The sequence below is a fragment of the Lycorma delicatula genome, chromosome 7, assembly GCF_047948215.1.
Source record: "Lycorma delicatula isolate Av1 chromosome 7, ASM4794821v1, whole genome shotgun sequence".
NCBI classification, from domain to species: Eukaryota; Metazoa; Arthropoda; class Insecta; order Hemiptera; family Fulgoridae; genus Lycorma; species Lycorma delicatula.
The window spans coordinates 24,670,425-24,697,301 of NC_134461.1; the positions used below are offsets into that span (position 1 = coordinate 24,670,425).

Sequence of the window (26,877 nt, forward strand, 5' to 3'; positions counted from 1 at the left end):
ACTGAATCAAAAATATCCAAAAAAATCTCAAAATAAAAAAAAAAATATTGGATTTTGAACTTTTTCTTAATTGCAGTAATAGCTCTCATTGAGAGCTTTTCAACAATAGATCATAAGTGGTACTTATTTTCATTGGTTCCAGAGTAATAGCCAAATAAAATTTAATTAATGAAATATTTGTATCTTTCTTACAAGGGGAAGGCATATGGGTTCGAATCAGAGTTTATCTCCTTTCTTTTTAATTTAATTATATTGATTTATTAATAATTATTAACCTTTGATTGTACAAAAAGTTTTCAATAAACAATAATTCAATAATAACAATAAAAAATATCTGAAGTTATTAATGAAATAAAATTTTACGTACTTTCATTTAAAAAAAAAAAAATGTATATATGTAATTTATTAATAGGCATACAAAGAAGTCACGTGGTGTCCAAATCAGATATTTTAGGTTAATAAAAAACAACTGCTACAAATACGCTTTTATGAAAAAAAGAAATAAAAACCTTTTGAGGTTTAAATGGTAAGAGTAGAAGGTTATTTAGTTGAATTAATGTATAGCAGGTTTGCAGAGTCTTGAGGTGGTAAGTGGTACTCCTTTGGGTTTTAACAGTTCAGTTACATAGGATCTACTGTCTTAGGAGAGGTAGAAGTTAGGTTGGAGAGTGGTATCCTTATAAAGTTGGCAGTCAGGAGGCGAGGGTAAAGGGTTTCATAATTGGAAAAGTGGGTAGTAGATATAGATGCAGAGTGAATGTGGTATAGTTGTATTTGATAGAACAGAAGGGTGGAAGTAGTTGGTAGCAAATACAGGATATTATTTAACAATTCATGTTCGCTTATTCAAAATATTGATAGCTTTAAATAAAATTTTTCTACAATGATTGAAAATATTCCAAATTAAAGAGAAAAATGCAAAATATTTGTTTATTTTATGTGTCTTTATAATAATTCCAATTAAGACTAATCAATTAAATAAAATTAGCATTTAATTCATATTTATACACTTATATACATCTTTATTTTTTTAATTCTAAAAATAATGACACTACTATCATCAAACTGTGTTTCTAGATACATGCACCATCTAATCAACCATATATTTTTATAATAAATATATTTTAACCATAAACTAAAAAAAGGAGAGGGGCCTATGGCCCGCTACGAAAATGTTAGTATGTTTCATTACACATGATTTTGTTAAATGTTTTTGCTAATTGTAACTAAATAATGTTCATGAATTTAGCATACTACCACAACAAAAACTTTTTTAACGAAAAGCTTCAAATCCTGAAAATTTTAGCTGTTCCTTGAGTTGTGATTTTTTGACACAGTTCTAACACCAATGTTTCCCTTTTTATCTCCCAAACACAAATATAATTTTAGATAAATCGTTCATATCAAGAAGTACAAATTGTTCAAACAAATGAATCAATTTAATGAATTAGTGCATTGCACGCAGCCACCTGGTGGACCACAATTAGTCTTCTCTGCTCCATTAGTAGCTAAAATAAAAATGTGAGCAGATACAACAAACAATCAAACCCACTCATCATCCTTTTTTTATGGAGAGTGATTTTATAATAATTTTTTTTTTTATACAGATTAACAAAAAAAAAATAATTGGAATATTATTTCCAATTATTCACTGAAATGTTATCTTTATAATTTTAATTTTATAACCAATGAGTAGTAAGATTGTAGTAACCAATGAGTAAATAAGAAATTTAAAAAGAAGTCATAAGGAAGATTTTACATTAAAAAATATAAATGGTAATTAATAAATTAAGAAAAAGATTTGTTCCAATATTTTGATTAACTTGCTTCAACTGAAAACATTAACTGTTTCCTGCAAATTTTTGCACACAGTAATAATTATACTTTTATAATGCATTATAAATTCTTCAAATTTATTTTGCATGAAAACTGTAAGATTTAACCAAACTCAACTAAATTTATTGAACTGCTTTTTAAAATGTGTTGCATGTTCAATGATAATCTCTGTTACACAAATCGGTACAATGTGGTTAGGAAGTGGGAAATTACAAACACAATTAAATAGTATAAACTGTGTATATATACACATAAACATAAAACTACCAGTAAACCAAAAGGTACAAAAGCTTTCTAAATGACCTTGCACATAAATTATTAAAGCTAATATGTTTTAGTGGTTAAAAAAATAAATTAAAAAAAGAAGCAATTGAGTAATATGGATAAGTAAATGTAGATAAGGACGTATGCCCCCCCACCATAGAGCAGCCAATGAAAATGTATCTTAATATTAGTTTATGGAATATACTAAATATAAATATATTAAATAAAATATAAATATATTTACTGGAAAAGAAACTGTCAACAATAATAAGGACATTCTAGAAAGAAATTATAAAAAGCAACAATCTTAAAACTTTAAAATCTTTAAACCAAGACACTTAACAGTTCAGCTTGCTCATTTTATATTGAATTTAATGAGCTGGGCTCTACAATGAAATTGGATTAATAACCACTTTTAATCGATTAGTTACTGTGCCTGTTAAGGAAGGTATGATTTTTTTGTCTTTGAAACCTCATTTTTTCCACCACCTAGACCAATGGTTGGTGATATTAAAAAACTTTACTTAGATAAGTTTTAGGCTCTTATCCAAAGAATAGTAGGAACTTTAAACGAATGCGATATTTTACTTAATAAGAAAGTTATAGCGATACTTTTTTTTTTCGAAACAGCTACCCCTATTTCCACCGCCATGGTCCAATTTTGCCCATTAACGAACTCAACCGTGATTTTGGGTTGTTATATTTTATGTATTAATTTGAAAGTGATTGGCGGAAAATTACGCCATATATTTATATACAAGTATATATATATATATATAATTGAGTACATAAACTTTTGAACTGACTGTGGTCTTGGGATCTGAGGGATGTGAAACACGAAGTTATGTCAAAATTTTCCGGAAGTCGAATCAAGGTACCCATTACAAACAGATTTCTTATGAAATCTACCTAATCGGGAAAATAATGGTCAAAAATTGATCACAAGGCAAAATGCCAATGTGTTGATTTAAAACAGGCAATCATTTTTCTAGATGAAAATCGGTAATTTTGAGAAAAAAAATAGGGTACGTATAGCGTCATTTAATAACAGTTAAATGAACTTTAAAATAGTTACTAATAAAAGTATAAATCAATTTCTAATAATAACTGCATAAATCATTTCACATAAGAATTATTTTTTTTATCTATACTCAAACAGCTACTTTATTAAAACAGTAATAATCTACTGAGATAGAAATAAAAGAAAGTGTAAATGAGTAATCAAACACAAACAGAGAAAATGGGGAGAGAAGTAAAAGTTACTTTTAAGTAGGGTGTAGAAAAGTAACAAATCTTTGCCTACATATAAGATATACAGCTTAGTACAGTACACACTGTGATGATAGAAGAAGTTGTAGTAGTAAGTAACAGAACAGCAGGAATGAAATGGTGAAACAACTCTATTTCTCTTTTTCCTATCCTCCACCAACCCCTCCTGTACGACCTAAACACTGACAAACAACTCCTAAATCTTCTTATTGCCAACTCCATGTTATTAGGTCGGATCTATGTTCTGTACAGCAGTAACAATGTCTACAATATTTACACAGAGAACTTGGATGTGTTGTCAGCAGTAACTGATGCGGAAGAATAAATAGAATATCTTTAAATTCAGTTACTATTATTATCATTTTTTATTATTTTTACAATTCCATATGTTGTTACAATAAAGACAATTTTGAATTAAAAACAAACAAAATATAAGGTAATACTTTAACATACTTTAACAAAGTAAAGAAAGTAATGTGATTGCAAAAAATTTTGATTTTCAGATTTCAATGGAAATATTCATTTTGACCATTCCTAATACATTCTGACTAGTTTTGGCGTGATGTCTGTATGTACCATATATACCGTCTGTAGGTATGTATGTACATATGTATCTCATGTAACTCAAACACGATCAGCCGTAGGATGTTGAAATTTTGGAATTAGGACTGTCCAAATACAAAAAAAAAATCAAAAAAATTGGACTTTCGACTTTTTCTTAACTGCAGTAATTTTTCTTAAATGCATTGAAAACTTTTCAATGATATATCGTAAGTGGTACTTATTTTCATCGGTTCCAGAGTTATAGCCAAATATAATTTTAATTAATGAAATATTTGATCTTACAAGGAAGGGATATTGGTTAGAATCAGACTTAATCTTCTTTTTTTTTGTAAACTTTTTTATGTAGATTTCATTAGAAAGTTACCTACTGTAATGGGTACCATGATTCGACTTCCGTAAAATTTTGATATATCTTCGCGTTTCACATTCCCCAGACTCCAAAACCAATGTCAGTTCAAAAGTTTATATATATATATATATATATCTACGAGGGATATATCAAGTAAAGACCACTGGGAAATTTTTCTCCTTAAGGTTGTCGAGCCTGTGTCGTTCATGGCCACGCTAGTAAAGTACACACTGCATTGTGTCTGAAAATTTTAGTTTGTAGTATCTTTAATTAAGTGCGAGTTATTACGTTATAAAATGAATAGGAAAATCGATGTTGCCGCTGACTGCAAAATCATACGTTTTTTAAACCGTCAAAACGATAAGGCGTCCGAAATTCATAGGCAGTTGATTGCTGTGTACGTTGATAATGTAATGATTGAAAGAAACGTCCGAAAATGGTGTGAAAGGTTTAGAAATAACACAATTAATATACACGATGAAGAACGTTCGGGAGGCCCTCGACAAACACTGGGGACTTGTTGAAACTCGTCGATGATGAAATCAGAAAAGATCATCGCTCAACGATTTCCGACCTTCTTTTACCTTATGTTTCAAGAGCTGTTATCGGTCGCATTGTTCACGACCATTTAGGATTCAGAAAGGTTTGTGTACGTCGGGTGCAACACGTCTTAACGGAACGTCACAAAAAAAATACGAAAGAAATCAGCTTAGGAATTTTTGATGGCTACACAGAAGATATGATAAGTTCCTTAATTCGATTGTTATCGGAAATGGAATATGGATTTCGTATTATACGCCAGAGAGAAAACGGCAGTCAAGTGAATGACGTCATCCTCAATCACCAACCAGAACCAACAAAGGTCAAGGCACAGTCATTTGGACGCAAACTGAAGGCCACATTCTTTTGGGATTGATTTGGCATACTGCTGAATGATTTCACGTCACATGAAACGACTATAAATGCAGAAGCCTACTACGAAACCCTAGTAAATTACGGCGCGCCATTCAAAATAGGTGACGTGGGCGGCTGCCGACGGGGTCGTCCTGCTGCACGATACGCTCGTCCACATGTTGTGGGTCCAACACGTGATTTACTGAGAACATTTGGATGGGAAATTTACGATCACCCACCACGTAGTTCGGGCTTAGCGCCTTCTGATTACCATTTGTTTAGGAAATTGAAAGAATCTTTGAGCGGTAAGCAATTCGCTGGTGACGATGAACCTAAAAATGCTGTTAATCAGTGGCTAAATGGACTGGCGGCAGAAGAATACGACGAGAGTATATTGAAGCTGGTGTATCGCTACGATAAATGTCTTAATTGATGTGGAAATTACGTAGAGAAGTAGTATAAGGTATATAGTTTAAGAGAAACAAAAAATATTTATAAAGTTTTCAGAATAACTTTTTTTTACAGTGAAAGGTCTTTAGACAACCTCTCGTATATATTTCACTTTCTTGTAGACAGGTAAACTGCCGTAATTTTTGCGCCAATCACTTTCAAATTGATACATAAAATATAACGACCCAAAATCTCGGTCGAGTTCGTTAATGGGCAAAATCTGACCACGGGGGTGAAATAGGGAGGTTTTTCGAAAAATCCAAGTATCGCAAAAACTTTCTTATTAAGTAAAATATCGAATTCGTTTAAAGTTCCTACTATTCTTTGGATAAGGGCTTACAACTTATCTAAGTAAAGATTTTTTCAATCATTGGTCAACAGGGTGGAAAAAATGGGGTTTCGAAAACAAAAAAAATCATACCTCCCTTAATAGGCACAGTAACGAATCGATTAAAAGTGATCGTTGGTCCTCTAAACATTATCTAAAACTTTTGTTAGAAACAATTTTTGATATGACCAACCTTCCGGCAAGAGATGGCCAAAATGTTTCTGGAATTGTAAGAAGATTGGGCTTGTACGCTTAACATGTGAAAAACGTTTTTTAACATGCAACCATTGTCGTATTGAATAAATTTGAAGTTTTTCTTAACTTTACGGTGGAAATCTTTTTTATCCCCTACTTAACACCGGTGAAATTTACCTCTGCCTTTTTTTAAATTAAAAAAAGGGATTTTTTTTTTAAATTTAAATATATACGTATTTATTAACCTCCGATTGTAAAACATCTTTTACGATAAATAATAATTCAATAATAACTATAAAAATTATATATATTGATGAAAATATATCAGAAGTTATTAATGAAGTAAAATTGTATGAACTTTTCATTTAACCCTTAACTTCCCGCTTTATTTCGCGCGCAAATCGAGATTTCGGTAAACGTATGTTTATCTCGCTATTACTGAATTGTTTTTCATCCTAAAAATCTGAAAAAATTAGCTTATGTTAACAATGCGTTATTAATTTATATTGTTCAACAAAAATTAATTTTTGTTCATTTTTTATTATGTTGCGCTTGCACAAATATGGTATAAAAAAATTACATTTTTTTTTAGTTTTTTATGGTTAATTTGACGTAAAATTTATTTATATCCGATAAAAACTGATTATAAAAAAAAAAAACACTAAATTTCAGAAAATTGTAACTAAAAAAAAATTCAGATTTCGGTAAAGGTAAAGGAGTATACGTGCGTACTTTTGTGTCATTGAACCAGTATAAAATCTAACTTTGATATATATATATATATATATATATATATATATATATATATATAAAATATTTTGCTTTTGATACATGTATAAAAATATTTTGAATAAACAACAAGTATGGTTTAAAAAAAAAAAATTATTTAAAATTATTGCTTCCTTTCATAAGTCACGTTCACTCGTTATCCTGTTGAATTTACGTTTGCATAGCAATTATATAAAAGATAACACACCGCTAATGTATATAAGAACCAAATAAAAAAAAAAAAAATACCAAAATACTACGACTTAAACAATGACGTCAATGAAAAAAAGTAATGTGTGTTTGATCCATTGTGAAATATCTACACTATACACGACTGGTATGGTTATTACATTTTCTCATAACTCCAGGCGTTGTGATTAAATCCATATAAAAATCTTTTTTCTATGTTAAATGGTTCATGAGATATTTGAATTTGAAAAATTGATTACCAGTGGTTAATATAGTGATCAGCGGGAGACAAGGGGTAAGAAGAAAAAATGTGTAAATATAATTTAACAGGCATACAAGGAAGTCCATGTAGTGCCCCCAACAGATTTTTTTTTTAGAAATTTATAGCAAAAAGAACGAGTTTATAGTATTAAAATAGGTGGTCAATCCGTGTATAAAAAAATGAAAGCCGGAGTTTTTTCTGTCTGCTCAGGTATCAATTAACAATGGTTTACTATTTCAATGAAATTTGTTGATCATCTGGCTTTTACGCTTTACTCCAAGTTATCGTAAATAATATTTTTTTTAAATATGCTGAAAGATTCTGTCCTCTTGAATTATTTTTTAATGTTTTCCACCCAAACATAATTTTGGTTACACAATCAGACATAAAAAAGAAAAAGTATAGCCTCAAAATATTTAAAGTAAATTACCAAAAATTAATCCTAACCAATTCAGCTTCAGTGTTAAACTTAAAAGAGGTCCCCCCAATAGTTTATTGGCAAATAATTACATGTTACGGTAATTCCTTTAAAAATTTTTCTCTGAACTTTTGCACACACACAAATTGAGATTTCTCATGTTGAGAATTTCATGAGAATCTCTCGAGTTGGTGAATCTTATCATGAGATTTCAACTCTAAATAAGTTTCCATCACAAATACATGTTCTTCAACAGTTAAACATATTTTTACAAACAACACACAATTACGCAGACTTGTTCAAAAGCAAATGCTCAACATAGATTGATAATACTCAAATGTGCAGGTAATAAACAATCCTCCCCATTCCAGCGCTCCAGTCATGCCAACATCTTCCACATTATTTTACTATCTCACACTAATATACGCATTAAAAAAAAAATGCAATTAGTATATACTACTGAGTGATGGGGCCTCTTTTAAGTTGACCCCCCTCTATTTTTAAGTCACTTTTTGTTTTATGTTATGAATTTCTTATACGTCAAAATATATTTTTATTTTATCAATATCAATCTTCATTTTTATATACGTACTACTAAATTCATTTCTCACTAAAAAAAAACACACACATAAGTAAGTGGATGTAATCGGGCATAGGTCTGTAGTCACTCGAGTGGAATAAGTGAATATAAAAAGAACATTTTAGTTTTATTAAACTTTTAACAAATTTTGTAAAACCTTTTTTATAAAAAAATTGTCACTTTTTCAATAAATTGTGAATTTGGCTTACAATAGAATATATGCAGATTTACACATTAACTACCACAATAATTACATAATACATCTATACAGATTTCATTTTTATTTGCAAATTGACTTATAACTTCAGACATGGATTTAAAAACTTATTTTAATACAAAGTAATATATTACCTTATTTTAACACAAAACGTATTTTCACATGAAGTAATACGAGGGTTATTTTTTTCAAGATCCGATTGGGCGCGAAATAAAAACCCGCGCAAAAATTGGATGAACCTTTGTGCATATGTGTTGCGCAGCATCTCTAGTAGGGCCTTCAATCACGCCGCGTCACTTTGTTTAGTTCTGAACACACAGTTAGCACGTAAACATGTCTACAACAATAGCATCTCCCACCAAGTGTGAAGTGCGTGTGGTAATTCGGTTTCTTCAGGCTGAGGGGTGTAATGCAGCTGAAATTCATCGACGAATAAGTAATGTGTACAGTGAAACTTCAATGAGTGACAGTAAAGTGTGACAATGGTGCAGGAAATTTAAAGCAGGACATGCAGATGTTCATGATGCAGGCGGTCAGTGAAGGAAGCGAGTGTCAACCGATGATCTCGTTGAGCGAGTGGATGAGGCGATTTGAGAAAATCGTCGGTTCACAATTTCTGTATTGAGTGATTTGTTTCCTGAAATTTCAGGGTCAGCTCTCTACACCATTGTAAGTGAGAGACTTCAGTATCGCAAACTGTGTGCGAGATGGGTTCCCAAGATGCTGTCCGACCATCACAAAACAATGAGAATGGACGCCTCCCTAACGTTTCTCCAGCGCTACCACAATGAAGGAAAAGGAAGAATTTTTGAACAAAATTGTCACAGGGGACGAGACACGGGTCCATTTCAAAACTGAAGAAACAAAAGAACAATCCAAACAGCGGATGCATTCTCATTCTCCCAGTAAACCAAAGAAGTTCAAGCGAACCTTCTCCAACAGAAAGTGTATGGCTACTGTGTTCTGAGACCGGAATGGAGTTCTCTTGGTGGAAATCATGGAACGTGTGCCACGTTGAAGTACGAAGTTGCAGTGACGGTCGTGCCGACCATCACTGCAACCTCGTACTTTATGACTCTTCAACATCTACGAAGGGCAATTCAGAATAAGCGGAGAGGAATGTTGTCATCAGGCATTGTCTTTTTCCATGACAATGCTCGGCTGCACACTGCAGCTATAACAAAGAAGCTCCTGCAGCGTTTTCGTTGGGAAGTGTTTGATCACCCACCATACAGCCCAGACTTCGACTCCATCCGATTTTCACCTCTTTGCCCTCATGGAACACTGGCTAGGAGGAAAACATTTTGGCACAGACATCGAGCTGCAGACCAGCGTAGAGACATGGCTGAAAACACAGGCGGCTCCGTTGTATGAGGAGGGTATTGGAAAGCTGGTACCACGCTACGACAAATGTCTAAATTGGAGTGGCAACTATGTAGATAAATAGTGTAATTATGTAAGTACTTGTTACAAATAAAAAATATTTTATTTTCACTGTGGTTTTAATTTCGTCATCGATCGGACCTTGAAAAAAAAATAACCCTCGTATATGAAATCAATGATCTGACTGATATACTGACACAAGATAAAATAAAAATATAATGCAGAATCACATAATACAGACAACATTATTTAAGGACACTTTAACAAGAAGAATGAAATGAAAAACAAGACAAATTACATGAAATGTAATCTGGATGTATGTAATCTGGGAGGTGAGATAGTTACAATATAATAATATGAATGTTTATCTTTTAAAGAAATAATGTATATCATGTATAGCAAAAATATAGTTACATACATTATATGTTAACACATAGAATTACTTCAGATCATGTTGAAATATGATCTTAATGAAAAAATAAGGAACAAATAAAAACCTGTAAAAACAAATGAAGTATAAATTATTAAAAAAGATTTATTCAGAACTAAAAAAATAAATATAAAAAATATAACATACAAAATAAAAAAAAAACAAAATTCTCACTAAGAAACTTTAAAGAAAATCTTTAAATAAAATAAAATGGGTTGATATTATTTAACATTAAAATTCAATTGATTTCATTAGGTCTTTAAATAAAGAATTACTTAAAACTATAAAATTTATAAAAATAAAGTGTACCAAATTTTATAATTAAAATGTTTTAAATAACTTATTTCAAAATGTTTTCACTTACTCTTGCAATCATTTTCAGTAGCTAAGATTCTGTCATAAGAAAACATGTGGAAAGGTAGTTATAAAAAAATGTATGCATTAAATTTAGTTCAGTTTGTTGTTTCAGAAGTGTATAGTTTTAAAAAATTTTCATTACAAACCACCATGAAAAAGAACTTTAAGAAAAAAAAAGAAAATATCAAAAGTACTTCCTGGATAATCTAGACCAAATATATCAACAATCCTGATTATAAAATTTCTATTGTAAAAAAAAACCAGAATTTCATTATTTGACAAGATTTAAAACATATTACATAGTACAACTTTTGACAAATAAGATACTACTTTTATTCACTTTTCGAATTTTGACCTGTAATGTGTTTGTGATACTATTATAGTGGAATATATTTTCAGTAATTTATGAAATTTTACAAGATTCAGCAACCTTATTCAGAAAACTGAAACATTACAGGAATTTTCAAGAGATGGCAAAAAATTAAAACGGAAAAATGAAGAACTATTGAAACACAGTTATCTATCTGCTGTCCTTAGAGTACTTGCAATATTGCTAATATAGTAAGGTTATTTTTGGCAGTAGGAAAATCTTATACAATCAATTACGATGAACAATTCAATTTTTGAACTTTATTCATTATTAATAAAGCTCAATTTGTTAAATTCAACACAAAAATACATGAGGTTACAGTTTTCAAAACTACCAAATAATTCATTTAAGTTTAAATAAGCTAAAAAGGATTAATATCTATTCCATCATTAAATTCTCATAGAATATGATTTTTTTTAAGAGAAACAACAATATGTCAAAATTCTAATGTTTCATTGGGATTGAAGAAATTATAATGATATTTCATAAAGAGAGGGCAGTATTATTCACCCCAACAATTGATTTTAGGGCAATTCTAAATTATAAAATCTGGAATGTATGCAGTTTATAAAGATAAATAAAACTCAAACTACCATATTTCTTATAGTTAAGGTGTAAGAGATGATGATGGCAGAAGTGGTCTCGAGTGCCAAAAAAAACTGAGAAAGGTAGTACAAGATAAATTATTTTGATTTATTTTTTCTGGTCTTCCCATCTGGTCAGACAGAAAATACTAGTCGATTTTTTATCAAGGTAGAATTAACATCATAAATCTAAATAGGAAATATAAAAATAAGGCACAAGAAATAGACAGAAATTTTAATATTCTGATAAAATTATTCTTTGGTTGAAAATATAACTTTTATTTTAAATTCTCTCTTGAATTTAATATAATTCAGTGCATTAAAAAAAAAGAAATATCATCATATTCCTAAGAACTTGATCTCAGGTAGTAAATAGACAATTATAAGCTTTTATGTTCAGTATTATATTGCATCTCTTTGTTTATAAGCGAATCCTACATTCTGTTTCACCATATTAATTAGCTATATGAATAAAATGAGAGAAAAGTATCATTAAATTTGTAGAATACAAACAGCGTTTTAATGAATTGTTTTGTAGATGCACCTTCATCAAAGGTAATTAAAACAAGGTATTTATATTTTTTGTAACAATTAATTCACAAAAGGTAAAACCTTGTACGTGGGACTATTATGTTGAAATTTTTAGCATAAAAGCATGCCAAGTCCGACAGAAATTTAATTCTAGAATTCTGGAAGAAAGGCTGAGATATTAACATTTTATATAGCGTCGCGTGTTCTATGAATTTTTGTTCTATATTAAATATAATGCATAAAAATGTAGGTAAAATATAGTAATATAAACATATGTATACATATTTATAAACAATCCATACAGACAGTAATAGTAAATATACATCTGAATGAGTCATCAAGCATTGCTACACCTATGAAACCTAGTTTTAATGAAACATAAAAACCATTTTGCATGTTATCATCACTAAACATATAAATAATATAATACAATAATTACAAAGATGTAAATGAATGTACAAATATACAAATCAAATAAATTAATTTAGACCTATGATCATACAGTTAATATAAAAAAGAAAAAATATGGTGAACCATAGACTTAAATTCAAAAAAAATAAAAATAAATGCAATAAAGTAGTTTCAATACTTACTTGCAAAGCATTTGGCCAGAGGCAGGTTTGATTGCTCTGATCTGTGTGATGCCTGCAGAGAGCAGCTGCTGCTGGTCCAGCTGTGTTACCATAATGTGCAAGTTCAATTGATATACATGTACCAGTTGGACAACGTAATGTAACAATCTGATCATCACATGCTGCTTTTTGAAATGTCCTCAGAGTTCCGGATAAAAGTGCTGTAAACAAAAAAGAATAAAACATGAATTTATTGAACCGTAATACTAAAAACAAAGACTTTAACCATTAATTCACAATCGCAAACTCTAAGTTAGTAATTATATTTCCGATTAATTTTGATATAGCTAATCATCTCTTAAGATAATGTTTTAGATAATAATTTTACAAAAGATAAACATCATTTACTCACAACATGAAAAAATATCCTAAATAATGATTAAAATGTAATCATTGAAGCAGATTTTAAATATAATAACAAAAAGAAACTACACAGCATTTGTCTCTTAACAAAATAAGCTGCATCTGACATTGAAGTGTTAGGCAGATCAAAGTAAATACTAGACAGATTTTAAGCGATATATTGTAACATTTTAATCATTCTTACTTATTTGATTTTGTTGTATTACCATTGAGTAAAAAAAAGCATTAGCTATTCTTTCTACTACAGTGTATATTAAATTTATATAAATGTGATTACATACTACTATCTCTGAAGAGGATTCACCTTAAATCAATCAATGCAATCATCACAAACAGTATCGTATCTTGATGCAAGTTCTTACATTAGTTCATAATAAGAAAAACAATTTTAAGAGTAAATACTAATCAGTTTGATAATTTCAAACAGAAAGAGGTATGTATGGAGATTTATTTTAAACATATCATTTTGTAGAGATGGTGTTATACATAATTATTTGAGAAGCATGACTAAGTTATGAACTTGGCACAGGTAGAACCCAAGTAGCCTGATGAATATGGTAGTTAGTAAATTTTTTAAATAGCATTTTTAAATTAATAACATAATAGATATTATTAATATTTAAATAAGTAAATAAAACTAAAAAAAAATGTTGTTTATAGAAAACACAAAAAACCTTTTCTTGTAAAAAAAAAGATTTGACAACAAAGTAAGATTCTGACAGAACTGAATTCAGAATATCAAATCAATTTGGAATTTATTACAAACTAGAGAATCTTTACTAAACACTCATACTCCAAGGTAATAAATAATAATGTAACGCACATTGGGAAAACAGATACCCCTGTTATAAAAAAAACTGATGCTATCATTTCTTGAACAGAAAAATGATTTAAAACATAAAAATAAATTACAAATAAACTTAGTGTTTTGAAATGCACAATTCCATAAAGTTTATGGCATAGTTATGAGAATTTAACTAAATAGTAATAAAAAATAACAGACCGATTGTCAACTTTGTAAGACGATTACGTTTTTAAGGGCCAGTCAATTTTTCAGTCAACCTAACCTTACTTTATAGATCACACAAAACATTAGTAAAACAATTTCTTCAATCACCTAAACAATTACACAACTTATCCAGACAGAAAGTCAATTTTAAACTTAACTGTATCAACGAAAGAAATTATATAAAACCGCAAACAAACGTAACATATTAATGTTCGAGTACAAACACTACCTTGTTTTCTGGTTAAATTTTCTGTAATACGTACGTAATTTCATAAAGTGTAAAGAATTAGTACAACATGGAATTACTACACAGAAATTACTTACAATTCTAAATTTATAAATAAAGTATGAGTTTTAACGGCCATAGTGCACAAACCTCCTAACTTAATCGAAAATTTTAATCAATCGTTATATTTTTTGAATCGATAAGAACGATAATTTCGAGTGTTGAATTTACATAAAACACGCCGTTTTGTACACAGTAAATACCAATTAACCTGTACTGTATTACTATACTAAATATAACAATGTAACCCACCGGGTTAGTTTAGTGGTGATTAAATCATAATAAATCAGCTATTTTGAAGACGAGAGTTCTAAGTTTTAAATCCTAGCAAAGGCATAAAAAAACTAGATATCGATACGGATGTTCTTTGGTGGTGGGGGTTTCAATTAACCATACATCTCAGGAATGGTTGACCTGAGACTGTACAAGACTAACTTCGTTTACGTTCATACATATACTCATTCAGCCTCTGAAGTAATACCTTACGGTGGTTCTGGAGGCTAAACAGAAAAAAAATAACTACAACATTTGCGGCTTCCATGGTAGCGTTTCGGCCTTTCATCCTGAGGTCTCGGGTCTGAATCCCAGTCAGGCATGACATTTTCACATGCTACAAAATTGCCATCATCTCATCATCTGAAACAATTCCTAAAGGTGGTCCCGCAGGCTAAAAAAACTACAACCACGTAGAACAATCAGTTGTCCTGATTGTTACATACGTACATATACGAGATAAATACGTACATTCGTATGTATCTCGTATATCTCAAAAACTTTTAGTCATAGGATGTTGAAATTTTGCATTTAGGACTGCTGTAACATCTAGTTGTGCACTTCCCTTTTTGATTTCAATCGACTGAACCAAAAGTGTTAAAAAGCCCAAAATCCAAAAAAAATTGATTTTGGACTTTTTTTTAACTGCGGCAATAAGCCCTCATTGAGAGCTTTTCAATGATACATCGTAAGTGGTACTTATTTTCATTGCTTCTAGAGTTACAGCCAAATGAATTTTAATTAAATAAATATTTGGATCTTACAAGGGGGAGGCACATCAGTTCGAATCAGACTTGATCTCCTTTTTTTTAACTTTTTTTTTAATTTAAATATATTGATTTATTCATAATTAATTATTAACCTCTGATTGTAAAAAAAATACGATAAATAATAATTGAATAATGACAATAAAAAAAATATATGAAAAAATATCAGAAGTTATTAATAAAATAAAATTTTATGTACTTCTCATTTAAAAAAAATGTGTATCTGTAATTTAATAAGCGTACAAGGAAGTCATATGTTGTCCACATCAGATTTTTATGCTTTATGTTTCAAGGTGTGGCTGACATTAAATAACATATGACATTCCAGACTAAAGTTGGTGGAAGTATTTTGAAAATCCTATAACAGTTGTAGTACTTGATCTTGTAGTTCCTTCCTTAAAGTTGTTATAAATCTTAGATTTTATTTTATCTTAAAGGAAATTGATTAATGTTTGTAATTCTTGCGCGGCAAATCAGCACCAAGAATTACAGTATTTTTTTAATAAACCCTCGCCTAAGAGCATACCAACATCAACTTACGCTAGCAATATTCTGCGCAGAAAATTTACCATCTGGACGTTGTTAATGGGAGAGATAAAAATTACTACCTATATTATTCCCAAATTATTATCAACGATACTCCGCAGAACATATTTCACAGATTGGTGATTTATTAACTGATAAATGTAAGTAAGACTTCTTTTAATGAAAGTGATAAATTAGATGTGATCGCATTGTATTTGATTAATAGAACTATTGTCTGAGAAGAGAGAATTAAAAAGAGTAATTTCATACGGTCGATAAAGTGTTGTAGTTATAAGATAGTGGAGCCAAGTTTTAATATTTCTTTTATTCAAAAAAAATCTGATGTGGACATCTCATGAGTTCCTCGCACGCCTATTAAATTACACATATTATATACCTATATATACCTAAATCTATAACAATTGTTAATTTTTGTCTGGTCGCCTATTATATATACATTTTTTTCAAAATGAAAGATTTTATTACATTAATAACTTCTCTTTTTTTTATCGTTATTACTGAATTATTATTTATCATAAATCTTTTTTTACAATCAGAGGTTAATATTATTAATAAATCAATATATTTAAATTAAAAAAAAAAAAAATTAACAAAAAGGAGATCAACTCGGATTCGAACCGATGTGTCTTCCCCTTGTAAGATCCAAATATTTCATTAATTAAAATTTTATATGGCTGTAACTCTGGAACCGATGAAAATAAGTACCACTTATGATATATCGTTGAAAAGCTCTCAATGGGGGCTTATTACTACAGTTAACACGTTCTTTACGGTTCTTGGCCCTGAGGTCAAGAAAATTTCATTTACTAGTGACGGGCGTAATTCTTGGTAAAACTTAATCAAAAGCGGGGTTATTTTATTTATTTTTTCTTATTCGTTATATGTATTCCAAAAGAATAATACGCATATAATGTTAATTTTTTATTAATTATTGTGTTCTTGACCCTGGGATCAATAACTGTTTCTTTGTATAATATATTCTTGTGCGTAGCGCCAAGACCTGATTTTATGTTATGAAGTTATATATTTATAGCGGCTCTTGCTCTCAGTCAATAATGAAAACACGCAGACATGATCATTCATGCACGTTAAAAGACTATATTTCATGGCTCTTACGTCTGGGTCATATAGGATCATTAAAGACACAGACATTTTCTCGAGTTTTAGGTACTTTTTTAAAAATAATATTGTTTTACAAATTAAATTCATTTTTGATGCTTTATTATGATAATATATTTACAAGTATTTTTCTTAGCTACCGCAATTTAACTTTCACATTTTGATTTTATAATGAATGATGTAGGCCTACTTATTTTAATGAAAATTGTGTAATAATGATTTTGGTTTGTGAGTTTTAACACATCGCAAAAATTTATATCTTTTGTGTTGTTGTTTTTTTTTTATGTTTAAGCGCTATTAATGATAATGTCAAAACAAATAAACTACAAATATATTTTACTGCTACACAGTTTCATATATATGATATAATGGTACTTACGTATTAACGCCACCGCAGCTACAGCTTTATTTAAAAACTAAGTAGTCAATCGGATTTCGGTGGAAAATGGGCCGATATAAAGTTTAACATAAATAAATAAATATTTATTTTATAAATATAATTTAACCAAACTTAACCTACGCTCGCTAACCTTGATTAATTAACACCGTAATTTTTTGAGTATTTATTTAATAAATTCAGTAATTACAATTATTTATTATTTAAATAATCAAATTGCAATAATTACTGAATTTATTAAATAAATACTCAGAAAATTACGGTGTTAATTAGTCAAGGTTAGCGAGCGTAGGTTAAGTTTGGTTAAATTATATTTATAAAATAAATAAATATAAATAACCATTTATATTCTGTTTTGAATCTGTTTCGGCCCATTTTCCACCGAAATCCGAGTGACTACTTTGTTTTTAAATAAAGCTGTAGCTTCGGTGGCGTTAATACGTAAGTACCGATATAATTGTTTATTAAGATAATTATTCAAGTTAATTTCCAAAAAGAGTCGTTTCTTAATAAAATGTAACTGACTATAAGACGCATTGGTTAGATTATTTTCATTCAAATAAATATTTTTCAACAAATGTAATTATACGTGTTTTATGTTTTAATTATATTAACAATATTAAAATTTTGTTTTATAATATATAATACATTTAAAAATAATATCAAAGTAAAAATTTGTTTTATGTGTTTTAAGCTTAAAAAAATTAGTTTAAAAATCTTTTAGGGTTTCTGAAGTTGTTTATATGAGTAACAAAATAATGATTATTATTGACATTTTTTTTATTTGATTTTTAAATGTATTTACCGGTTTATTCTTAATAAAAGTGTGTTTTCAAAAAAAAAAAACACTAACGCTGATTACTAATGAAAACTAATGACGATTTTTTATTTATTGATGAAAGTATTGTATAATAACAAAACGTTTTTACAAGAATATGTCATAATTTTTTTTTTGGAAAAAATAAAAATAAAATATTAAAAAAAGTTTTATTGCCTGCAACCACGGTTCTTGTTGCCGGAGTCTAGAACGAGCAAGATAAATAAATACTTCATGTAGTGTACAGCATAGTATAGTAAACGACGTAGCTACAAAAGATTGATGTAGACGTCAATAGAGCACTCTGTAAAAGTGTGCGTTCTTGACGACGTGGATAAGAACCGTCGTTTTGTAACTGCTTACCTCTTTACTCCGAGGATAAGAACCGTTAACAATTAACGGTTCTTTACCGTTCATTGACGGTAAAGAAGAATTGACGGTAAGACGTTCTTTTCCGTCTTATCAAATTTTTACAGAATCTCGTTGTTGGAACAGAACCTCAACTTTTTTTTTCCTCTACTCCTCTAGGTCGGTCCGGACTGTTGGATATAACTCCACCCAGAGGAGTGTCTGGTTACTCTAACAAGCCTTCCCACCAACCGGCTGTATATCCGGCATGGTAGGTCGGCTCGCCGGTCAGCTCTTTTGAGGAGTCTTTATTGTGCCCTTTCTTGACGCCATGTCCGGACATATCTGCCCAAAACACAGCGCCGGGTCTTTTCTCTTTTACTGTGCCTACCATCCTCTGGAGTCCCCAGAGGATCATAGGCACTGGCACACCTGGGCATGCCAGCCCTCACCTCTGGGGCTGTTCTCTCGTTCCTATACTAATAGCCCCGGCGCCACTCCTCTTGATTTTTACTCCTGATTACTTCCGTGGCATATGTGTTGACTCTCCTCCAATGTTCCTCGCTTTGTAACATGTAGTTCACAAGGGTATCTGGTGTGGACTGTGCGATACCGCCCTATTTAGTTATATGTCCCACTTTCGGCATTTGAAGACTGTGTGTTCAACAGAGTCTTCGTCTTCGCAAAACGTACATGACGGTGACGCATGTCTGCCTATTTTATGCAGGTAATCTTGAAAATTACCATGCCTCGTTAATATCTGCACTATTTAGAGGTTTACTTCATCAAACTTCCTGCTGTTCCACGCGTCTAGGTCATGTATATTTCGCTTAGTCCATTGTGCCAACCCTCTTACACGCCACCTGTTCTTCCATTCGGTCACCATACGTTGTCTAGCGTCTCTCCTGCTCGAGCTGTGGGCTATATCCAGTCTTTCTCCCATTTGAAGGCCGACTGGCGGAACTGAACGAGAACACAGAGGGCCTCGTACGATACCGTGCGGTAGGCGGAAACAACTTCTATTAGGGCTCTCTTGTGTACGATATTTTCTTTCGTTGTCTGTATTACCGCATACGTTACGTCGAAAATTTACGGATTTTCAGAGGTTTTTCCGTTATTTTGCTTTCAGGATGTCTTCTTATTCAAATTACATTGTTTGTCAAAATACAATTCGTACAAACAGTATTTTTGCTGGCACAGAACACTCAGCTTGTACAACATTAGGTATATTTTGAGTTAATTGATTACCGCTAACGAGCTAATGGTTTTTTTTTGGGGAGGGGGGAGGCTGGATTATCATGATACTGTTGGCCACGCTTTTTGTTTTTTATTGCGTCGTATTCATTTGATTTTCATTAGGTGGGTTTTTCCATTTTCATACTCTCTTCTCTTATTATCTAATTCCGACGTTATATTGCACTTGATGGGGGAAAAATAATTCGCCTTCGTATATAAATACTATCGATAGATATTTCATTAAATGAGTTTTAAATACAAGTCTCTGAAATTTAACAAAAATGCTTGTTTCTAACTTAACGGCTTTTATAAAGGTCATAAACGGCATTATGAAAGGTCATGGTTGAGTATTTATGTGTGCGTGAAAGGTCACGCACACATAAATACTCAACCACTATACGTATACGACTACATTGCAGTTATTATTGCAGACATGTTGCAGTTATTATTAACTGCAACGAAGCAAAGGGCCTCCAATAAACTAACGATCATCCCTCGCTTATATCTTGCATGCCTACTACAATCCGTATTCGCCTCGTTTACAGATATTACAACGCCCAGATATTTCTTAACGCACTCAAAGTGTATTACCCTCGCCATAGAAGTTTCATTTCAAAAATTGTTGTACAAACTAGACGTTGAGCAAGAGGATCACACAAGACCCAAGTTTTCTTTATCAAAAAGTTTGGTTTTTTAGCGTTTATATTCTAAATACAATATGATTTTCATGATAAAAATGACGGCAATCAAGGGGTTAACTGCGATCTAACAATTTTTATAAAAATTTTTTAAAACAATTTTGATTTTGGACTTTTTCTTAACTGCAGTAATAAGATTTCATTGAGAGCTTATCAACGATATATCAAAAGTGGTACTTACTTTCATTGGTTCCAGTGTTATAGCCAAATGAAATTTTAAATAATTAAATATTTGGATATTTGGAAGGCACAACGATTCGAATCCGACTTCATCACCTTTTTTAATTTTTTTTTTTTTTTTTTTTTTTTTTTTTTTAATTTAAATATATTGATTTATTAATAATTATTAACCACTTGTTGAAATAAAACAATAAATAATACTAGGATAATAACAGTAAAAAAAGAAAAAAATATCAAAAGTTATTAATGAAATAAAATTTTATATACTTTTCATTAAAAATTGTGTACATTAGCGTACAAGGAAGTCATGTGGTGTCCACAAATTCTTTACTGTTTTGTATTGTTTATGATGGTTTGAGTAATCGAATGGTTTGGTTATGAATAATGAAATTACTAAGCATGTAGTTTTTTATTTTAATTATTTTAAGTTGAATTTAAAATATAAATTGAAAAAGTATTATTTTGTTAGTACAATTTATTTGAAAAGTATTTTATTATCGTATTTTAATCTCAAATTTTTATCGTTAGAAAACCTTACTTTTGTTTATCTTTAAGCAAAATTAGAGATAAGATAACATATTTGTACAAATTTTTATATGCAAATTAATCAAATTTTGGCGTATTATATTTTATTTTAATTTATTGAAACAATTTCACTTTAATAGGTAACGCTTAATAAATAATACGTTTGAACACCTAATAATAATCCAACTTTAATGATTTGGATAGGTAGTATGAGAAATAACAATGGAATCCATAAATTTAATCTTAAATTATCAATATTTAGGCAACATTTAATGAGATATTTTATAAACCAAAACTGTTAACAGATCATTACCATATTTTTTCACATATTATATTATTTATGAAGTTTTTAGGTAGTTCAATGATATTAGTCTCTTAATAACTTATAATTTTTTTCTGGCTTTATATATATATATATATATATATATATATATATATATATATACCAGCTCCCCGTCGCAGCTTCGCCCGCGCTGTATGGTTATTTGCGTTTCCAGTAGCAGGTTTTTTTAATTTTATGTTTATTAATCAAGTAACCGGAGGCAGGTGAGCCAGTCACAGTGCCAGTGACTGTGGTGGTTGAGCCATAGCGCCATATACCTTTGTATCCTTTAAAAAAATCGGAATTGCAAAAACCCGTAAATGGTTTTTAAATATTTATCTCGTATTTGCAAGCCCAAATCTACTGAATATCTCGTTTACTATAGTCAGGATTGGTAAAATTTACAATCAAAGTTTTTTTTACCTTTCTTCATCTTCTTTCAAGATCGAATTTCAAAAATCTAGAAACTGGTTTATTGACATGAAGAATAAACTCGCCAAAAATCAAGTTGATTTCATTTGTTACCGAGAAATTAAAAAAATAACAGAGTTTCAGAAAAATTCAAAGATCAATTTTAACCCCTAAAACTCGGAATGAAATTCAAAAAATCTAGAAATTGATTTTTAGATGATCATAATCAATCAGTTCAAACCCAGTTCACACAGTGATATACACAGTTTACAAATCATTAAAATTTGTGCTCCAACCGGAAAATCTCCACTACTACATTATACTTTTTTCGAGATGAAATATATCCAAAAACCTGCTCAGTTATGCCAAGAAACATGAGTAAAAATTTATTAACGATAGGTACGGTAGTTTTATCGTTTATCCCGAAAAAACTCTCTGTCTCTTTATATAATAGTATATATATATATATATATATTTTTTTTTTTTCAACCAAATCAAATTAAAAATTTAGTAGCGATAGATAGGGTAGTTTTATTGTTTATTCCGAATTAAAAAACCCTCTTCCTCTTTATATAATAGTATATATATATATATATATAATATATATATATATATATATATATATACTTTTTTTTAACCAAATTGAAATTAGTAAGAGTTTATATACTTAGGGTTCTCAATTCTTATTTACCCCTACTCTAAAATATAAGTAGAACTGAAACTGCGGCCTTCTGTATCGTTTCAATTCATAGTCGACATCGGATTAATATGCAAATTAACTCTTCAGAATTAAATCCATCTTTAATTATTTCCTGTTTGAATCAACCAATCGCAATTTTTATCGGACTGATTTTAATTATTTTATTTCTTTTTTAAAATAAAAAATATATTGTAACTAAAAATATTAAAATTTTAAGCGATTTATACATTTTAATATCTCCAAATGTATTTCTGCTAACTTTACCAAAATGTGAGTGAGTGTGCGTAAAAGAATTATGTTTTGCAGAAATGCTGCAATTTTTTAGCAACTAATACTAGTAATTGCAACAACTATTTCTTTTTGTCAAAGAAGTTTTATTTTATTAGCAACGTTTACCGAATTTTTATTGGTGAACAGAGTCCAACCACCAAGTGAATAAACTTAAAAATTAACCTAGAATAGCGTTTACGAGGGTCGTTCAGAAATAAAAAACAGTTTTTGTTTTATAATAAATTTATTTTAACATTAATATTTGCATCATAATCAAAATTTTTAAGCTATTTTTCCACACAACACCTCCTAAGAACAATCATTTGTCAAATCGTGGCACCAGTCTTTGTATGCCGTCGTCCATTAAGTCTGACGCCAGTCTATTAAGCCACTCATGAACAACTGTCTTGACATTGTCGTTACTTCCACAACGGTTCCCGCCAAGAAGCTTCATCAATTTTGTAAACAGATGGAAATCGCTTGGAGCAAAATCTAAATTGAACAGCGGTTGATCTAAAACATCCCATCCGAAACCTTTATGAAGTAACAAGTTCTTTTGCGGCATGTGGACGTGCATTTTCATGAAGGAAACACACTCCACGTGTCAAAAAACCACGCCGGCGATTATGAATTTTGCGACAAAGTTTCATCAAAATTTCCGACTGAGTCAGTATTAATTATCTCACCGCGAGGCATAAACTCACAGAGTAAGACTCCGTGGCGATCCCAAAAAAAGTCTGGCCATCACTTTGCGTTTTGAAAGTGTTTATTTGAATCTTTTTGAAGGCGATCAAGAAAAATGCCACTGAAGTGACTGACGTTTACTTTCTGGTGTGTAGTGCGAAACCCACGTTTTATTACCAGTCACTGTGTGATCCAGCATTTCATTGCCATCTCTATGGTACCGCTCCAGGAATTACAGAGCAGCAGACATGAGTTATTTTGTGATTATCTGTTAACATTGTTGGGACCCATCGGGTACAAATTTCACGGTAATCTAGATGAACAGTCACAATTTTAATAACAGAGACTATGAATATACAGTAAATTTATCACTAAGTTTGTTTAATCTGAAACGCCGAGTCTATTTAACATGTTTCAGCTGTCCAGTAATAAGAGTAGAGCGTCCTGAACGTTACTTGTCATGGACAGATGTTCTCCCTGCCGTAAAATAACGACACGATTTCCTTACGTTTCCTTTGTTGATTACAGTACCATCATATACGGCAGTAATTTGACGATGAATTTCCACAGGACGAACACCTTGAGCATTCAGAAAACGAATGACCGATCAGAACTCACAGTCGACGAGATTTAAAACTGTTTTATTCATTATAAACACACGCAAAATCATTCCGTATCATAGTACGTACAGGAAGGTGGGCGGGGTAGTGGAGGGATGGTGGGCGGTAAGTGGTCGGAGAGTAGGTGGATGATTGGCGGTTTTGGGTGGTGGGTGGGAGAAAGCCCTAACAAATTTAAGATAAAATTTATTATAAGTGTTGTTTATGAAGAAAATAAAACGCTCCGTAATCAAGCTCGTAAAATAGTTAATGTATATGATTTTATGAAGAAAGAAGTTATACAGTTAGAAAAATTAGAAGACGGCAAACATTTAACGCGCATTCAAAGATGTGAAGAAAGAACTACTGCAGCTACGGCTTTTCGGATTTCAAGATCACAAGTTCAAAAAAGAAAAGCACGATCTTTTTAAATTTAAATCGCAGTCGTGCTTATCAGGACACCAAAAAGTATAAACAACGTTGAAAATCAGTTAGTGGATTAGACAGTTTTGATCAAGGTGTTGGAAGAAGAACAGTTCACGCAAAACATAATGAACTGCGTTCATTAAATAAATTACGTGAAGAACTTCAAAAGAATATTCGATTTAAAGGTTCTAGATCTACACTAGCAGCTACCCTGAAAGAGTTAGGTTCTAAGTGGTGTTAATGATAGGAAACCTTTGATTGAGAAAGAAGATATTTGGTGGAGAAGATCGAATATTTAAGAAAAATTACCGATTGGGGAAAAGAAAATTCTTCGATTGTTTATTTTGAGGAATCATAATTTTAACGTCCCATTTGACGACAAAACTATGGTCAAATTACAGTGGTACAAAAGCGCCGATTAATAAAAGTAATCGTTAATCATAATCTACGCTGGAGGAGAAATGGGGTTCATTCCGAAGGCGATGTTAACTTAGAAAATAAGTTTAAAAAGCGGTGACTATCACGAAAGCGTCAACAACAATTTCATGAAGTGGGCAACTGAAAAATGAATTCCTGGTCTTCCCCTCCACCAGTTGGTTGTTGTTATCGATAATCCGCCATACCACAATTCACTTCTGGAGAAGTCTCCGAATTTAAATGATAGGAAAAGTGGCATGATTAAATGCCACTTGATTAGAAAAGAACAATGTTCCGCTTAATAAAGCAATGATAAAACCACAACTAAATCACAAGAAATTTAAAAATAAAATACCAGTCTGATGAAATATTAAAAAAAAAGGACATTAGGTTCTCCGATTTCCATCTTACCATCCCGATTTAAATCTGGACGAAATGGTATGGGTGGGCTCTGTAAAACATATGTTGGTAGTAATAATACACCATTTTTAATGTCAGATATTAAAAAATGATCTGTGTAAAAAATGAATGAAATGGATAAGAATGATTGGAAACCATAATGCGAACATGTAAAAAAAGCTGAAACTGAATATAAGAAGATGGAACCAGTAACCAACAAAATGACGGATAAATTTTCATACATCTAGACAGTGGTAGTGAAAGTAATTTTTCCAATGAAGACAGAGAAGATGATGAACTTAAACAGAAACTGGACGTATAATGCTAATCTCAAGTAAGTGTTAATAATAATAAAAATAACTTTTTTTTTTGGGAGGTAGGTGGAAATACATTTACGCACGTAGTACCGGACTCCCACTGGTGGTCTTACCAAACCGTCATCAGCAAAATTTCGACTAAAACCACTCCCCTTTCTACCAGGACTCGACTAGGAACCGTACTTCAGGCTGAGTAATAATAATATGCTCCGGATAAACTCCAACCCCATGTCCGTGCAATAACATCTACACACACATCCGAGGCGGGCAACGACACCTTCACTTATATCAGCCAACACGGCAATGGTTTTACTCAGGAGCTTGATGTGGAGTACGAGATTGGCGGTCCCGAGCTGTCCGAGCTGGTTACGGTTGTGCTTCTTAGTTTTGCTGTTTACGGCGGGGGAAACATGACTTTGATCTGTGTTTGCCGATGCTGAGAGAAGTGCGGACGGGAAGTGATCATCTCGGTTGTGAATCCGTTTTGAGGATGGGCTGCTGTGAGCTTGCTTCCAAAGTTTTGCGCCGCCCAGTGTGTCAGTCATTTCGGTCCTTGGCAGGGATTTTCCCATAGCTAAGGGTATCGGAGCCCTTACTGCTACGTGCGAGCCCTGGAATGTCGTTGTCTGGGATCGTGGGTCAGGCAGTACCTGACTCCCCGGCCCGGGTTAAATCTGTGGGAGGCGGCTGATTGGGGGAATCCAAGCAGAATCAATAATCCGGGGCACGCCCAAACGTCTCTCTGCCCGCACCTTGATGCATATTGACTGACAGAAAATAACTTTTATAGAATCTTTTACCTCCACAACTTCCATAGCAGGGCTTATACGTAAAACCCCTCAACTCGGAGAGCCTCTATCTTCGCAAACGGAGGAAGAGTGTAAAGTTCAATTTAAGG

At 31.3% G+C, this 26,877-nt stretch overlaps 1 protein-coding gene across 4 annotated transcripts in view; it reads right to left on the bottom strand.

Annotated features, from left to right (window-relative positions):
• The window catches only part of LOC142327916 (protein eva-1 homolog C-like), a 475,977-nt gene that overhangs the window by 74,119 nt on the left and 374,981 nt on the right, over window positions 1–26,877 (bottom strand). For all 4 annotated transcript variants that reach the window (XR_012757123.1, XR_012757124.1, XM_075371285.1 and 1 more), the window contains exon 2: window positions 12,832–13,031. Coding sequence is in view for 2 of the 4 variants with exons in the window: in XM_075371285.1 (XP_075227400.1) it covers window positions 12,832–13,031 (200 nt within the window). In the remaining 2 variants the exon portion in view is untranslated. The remainder of the gene's footprint in view (window positions 1–12,831; window positions 13,032–26,877) is intronic.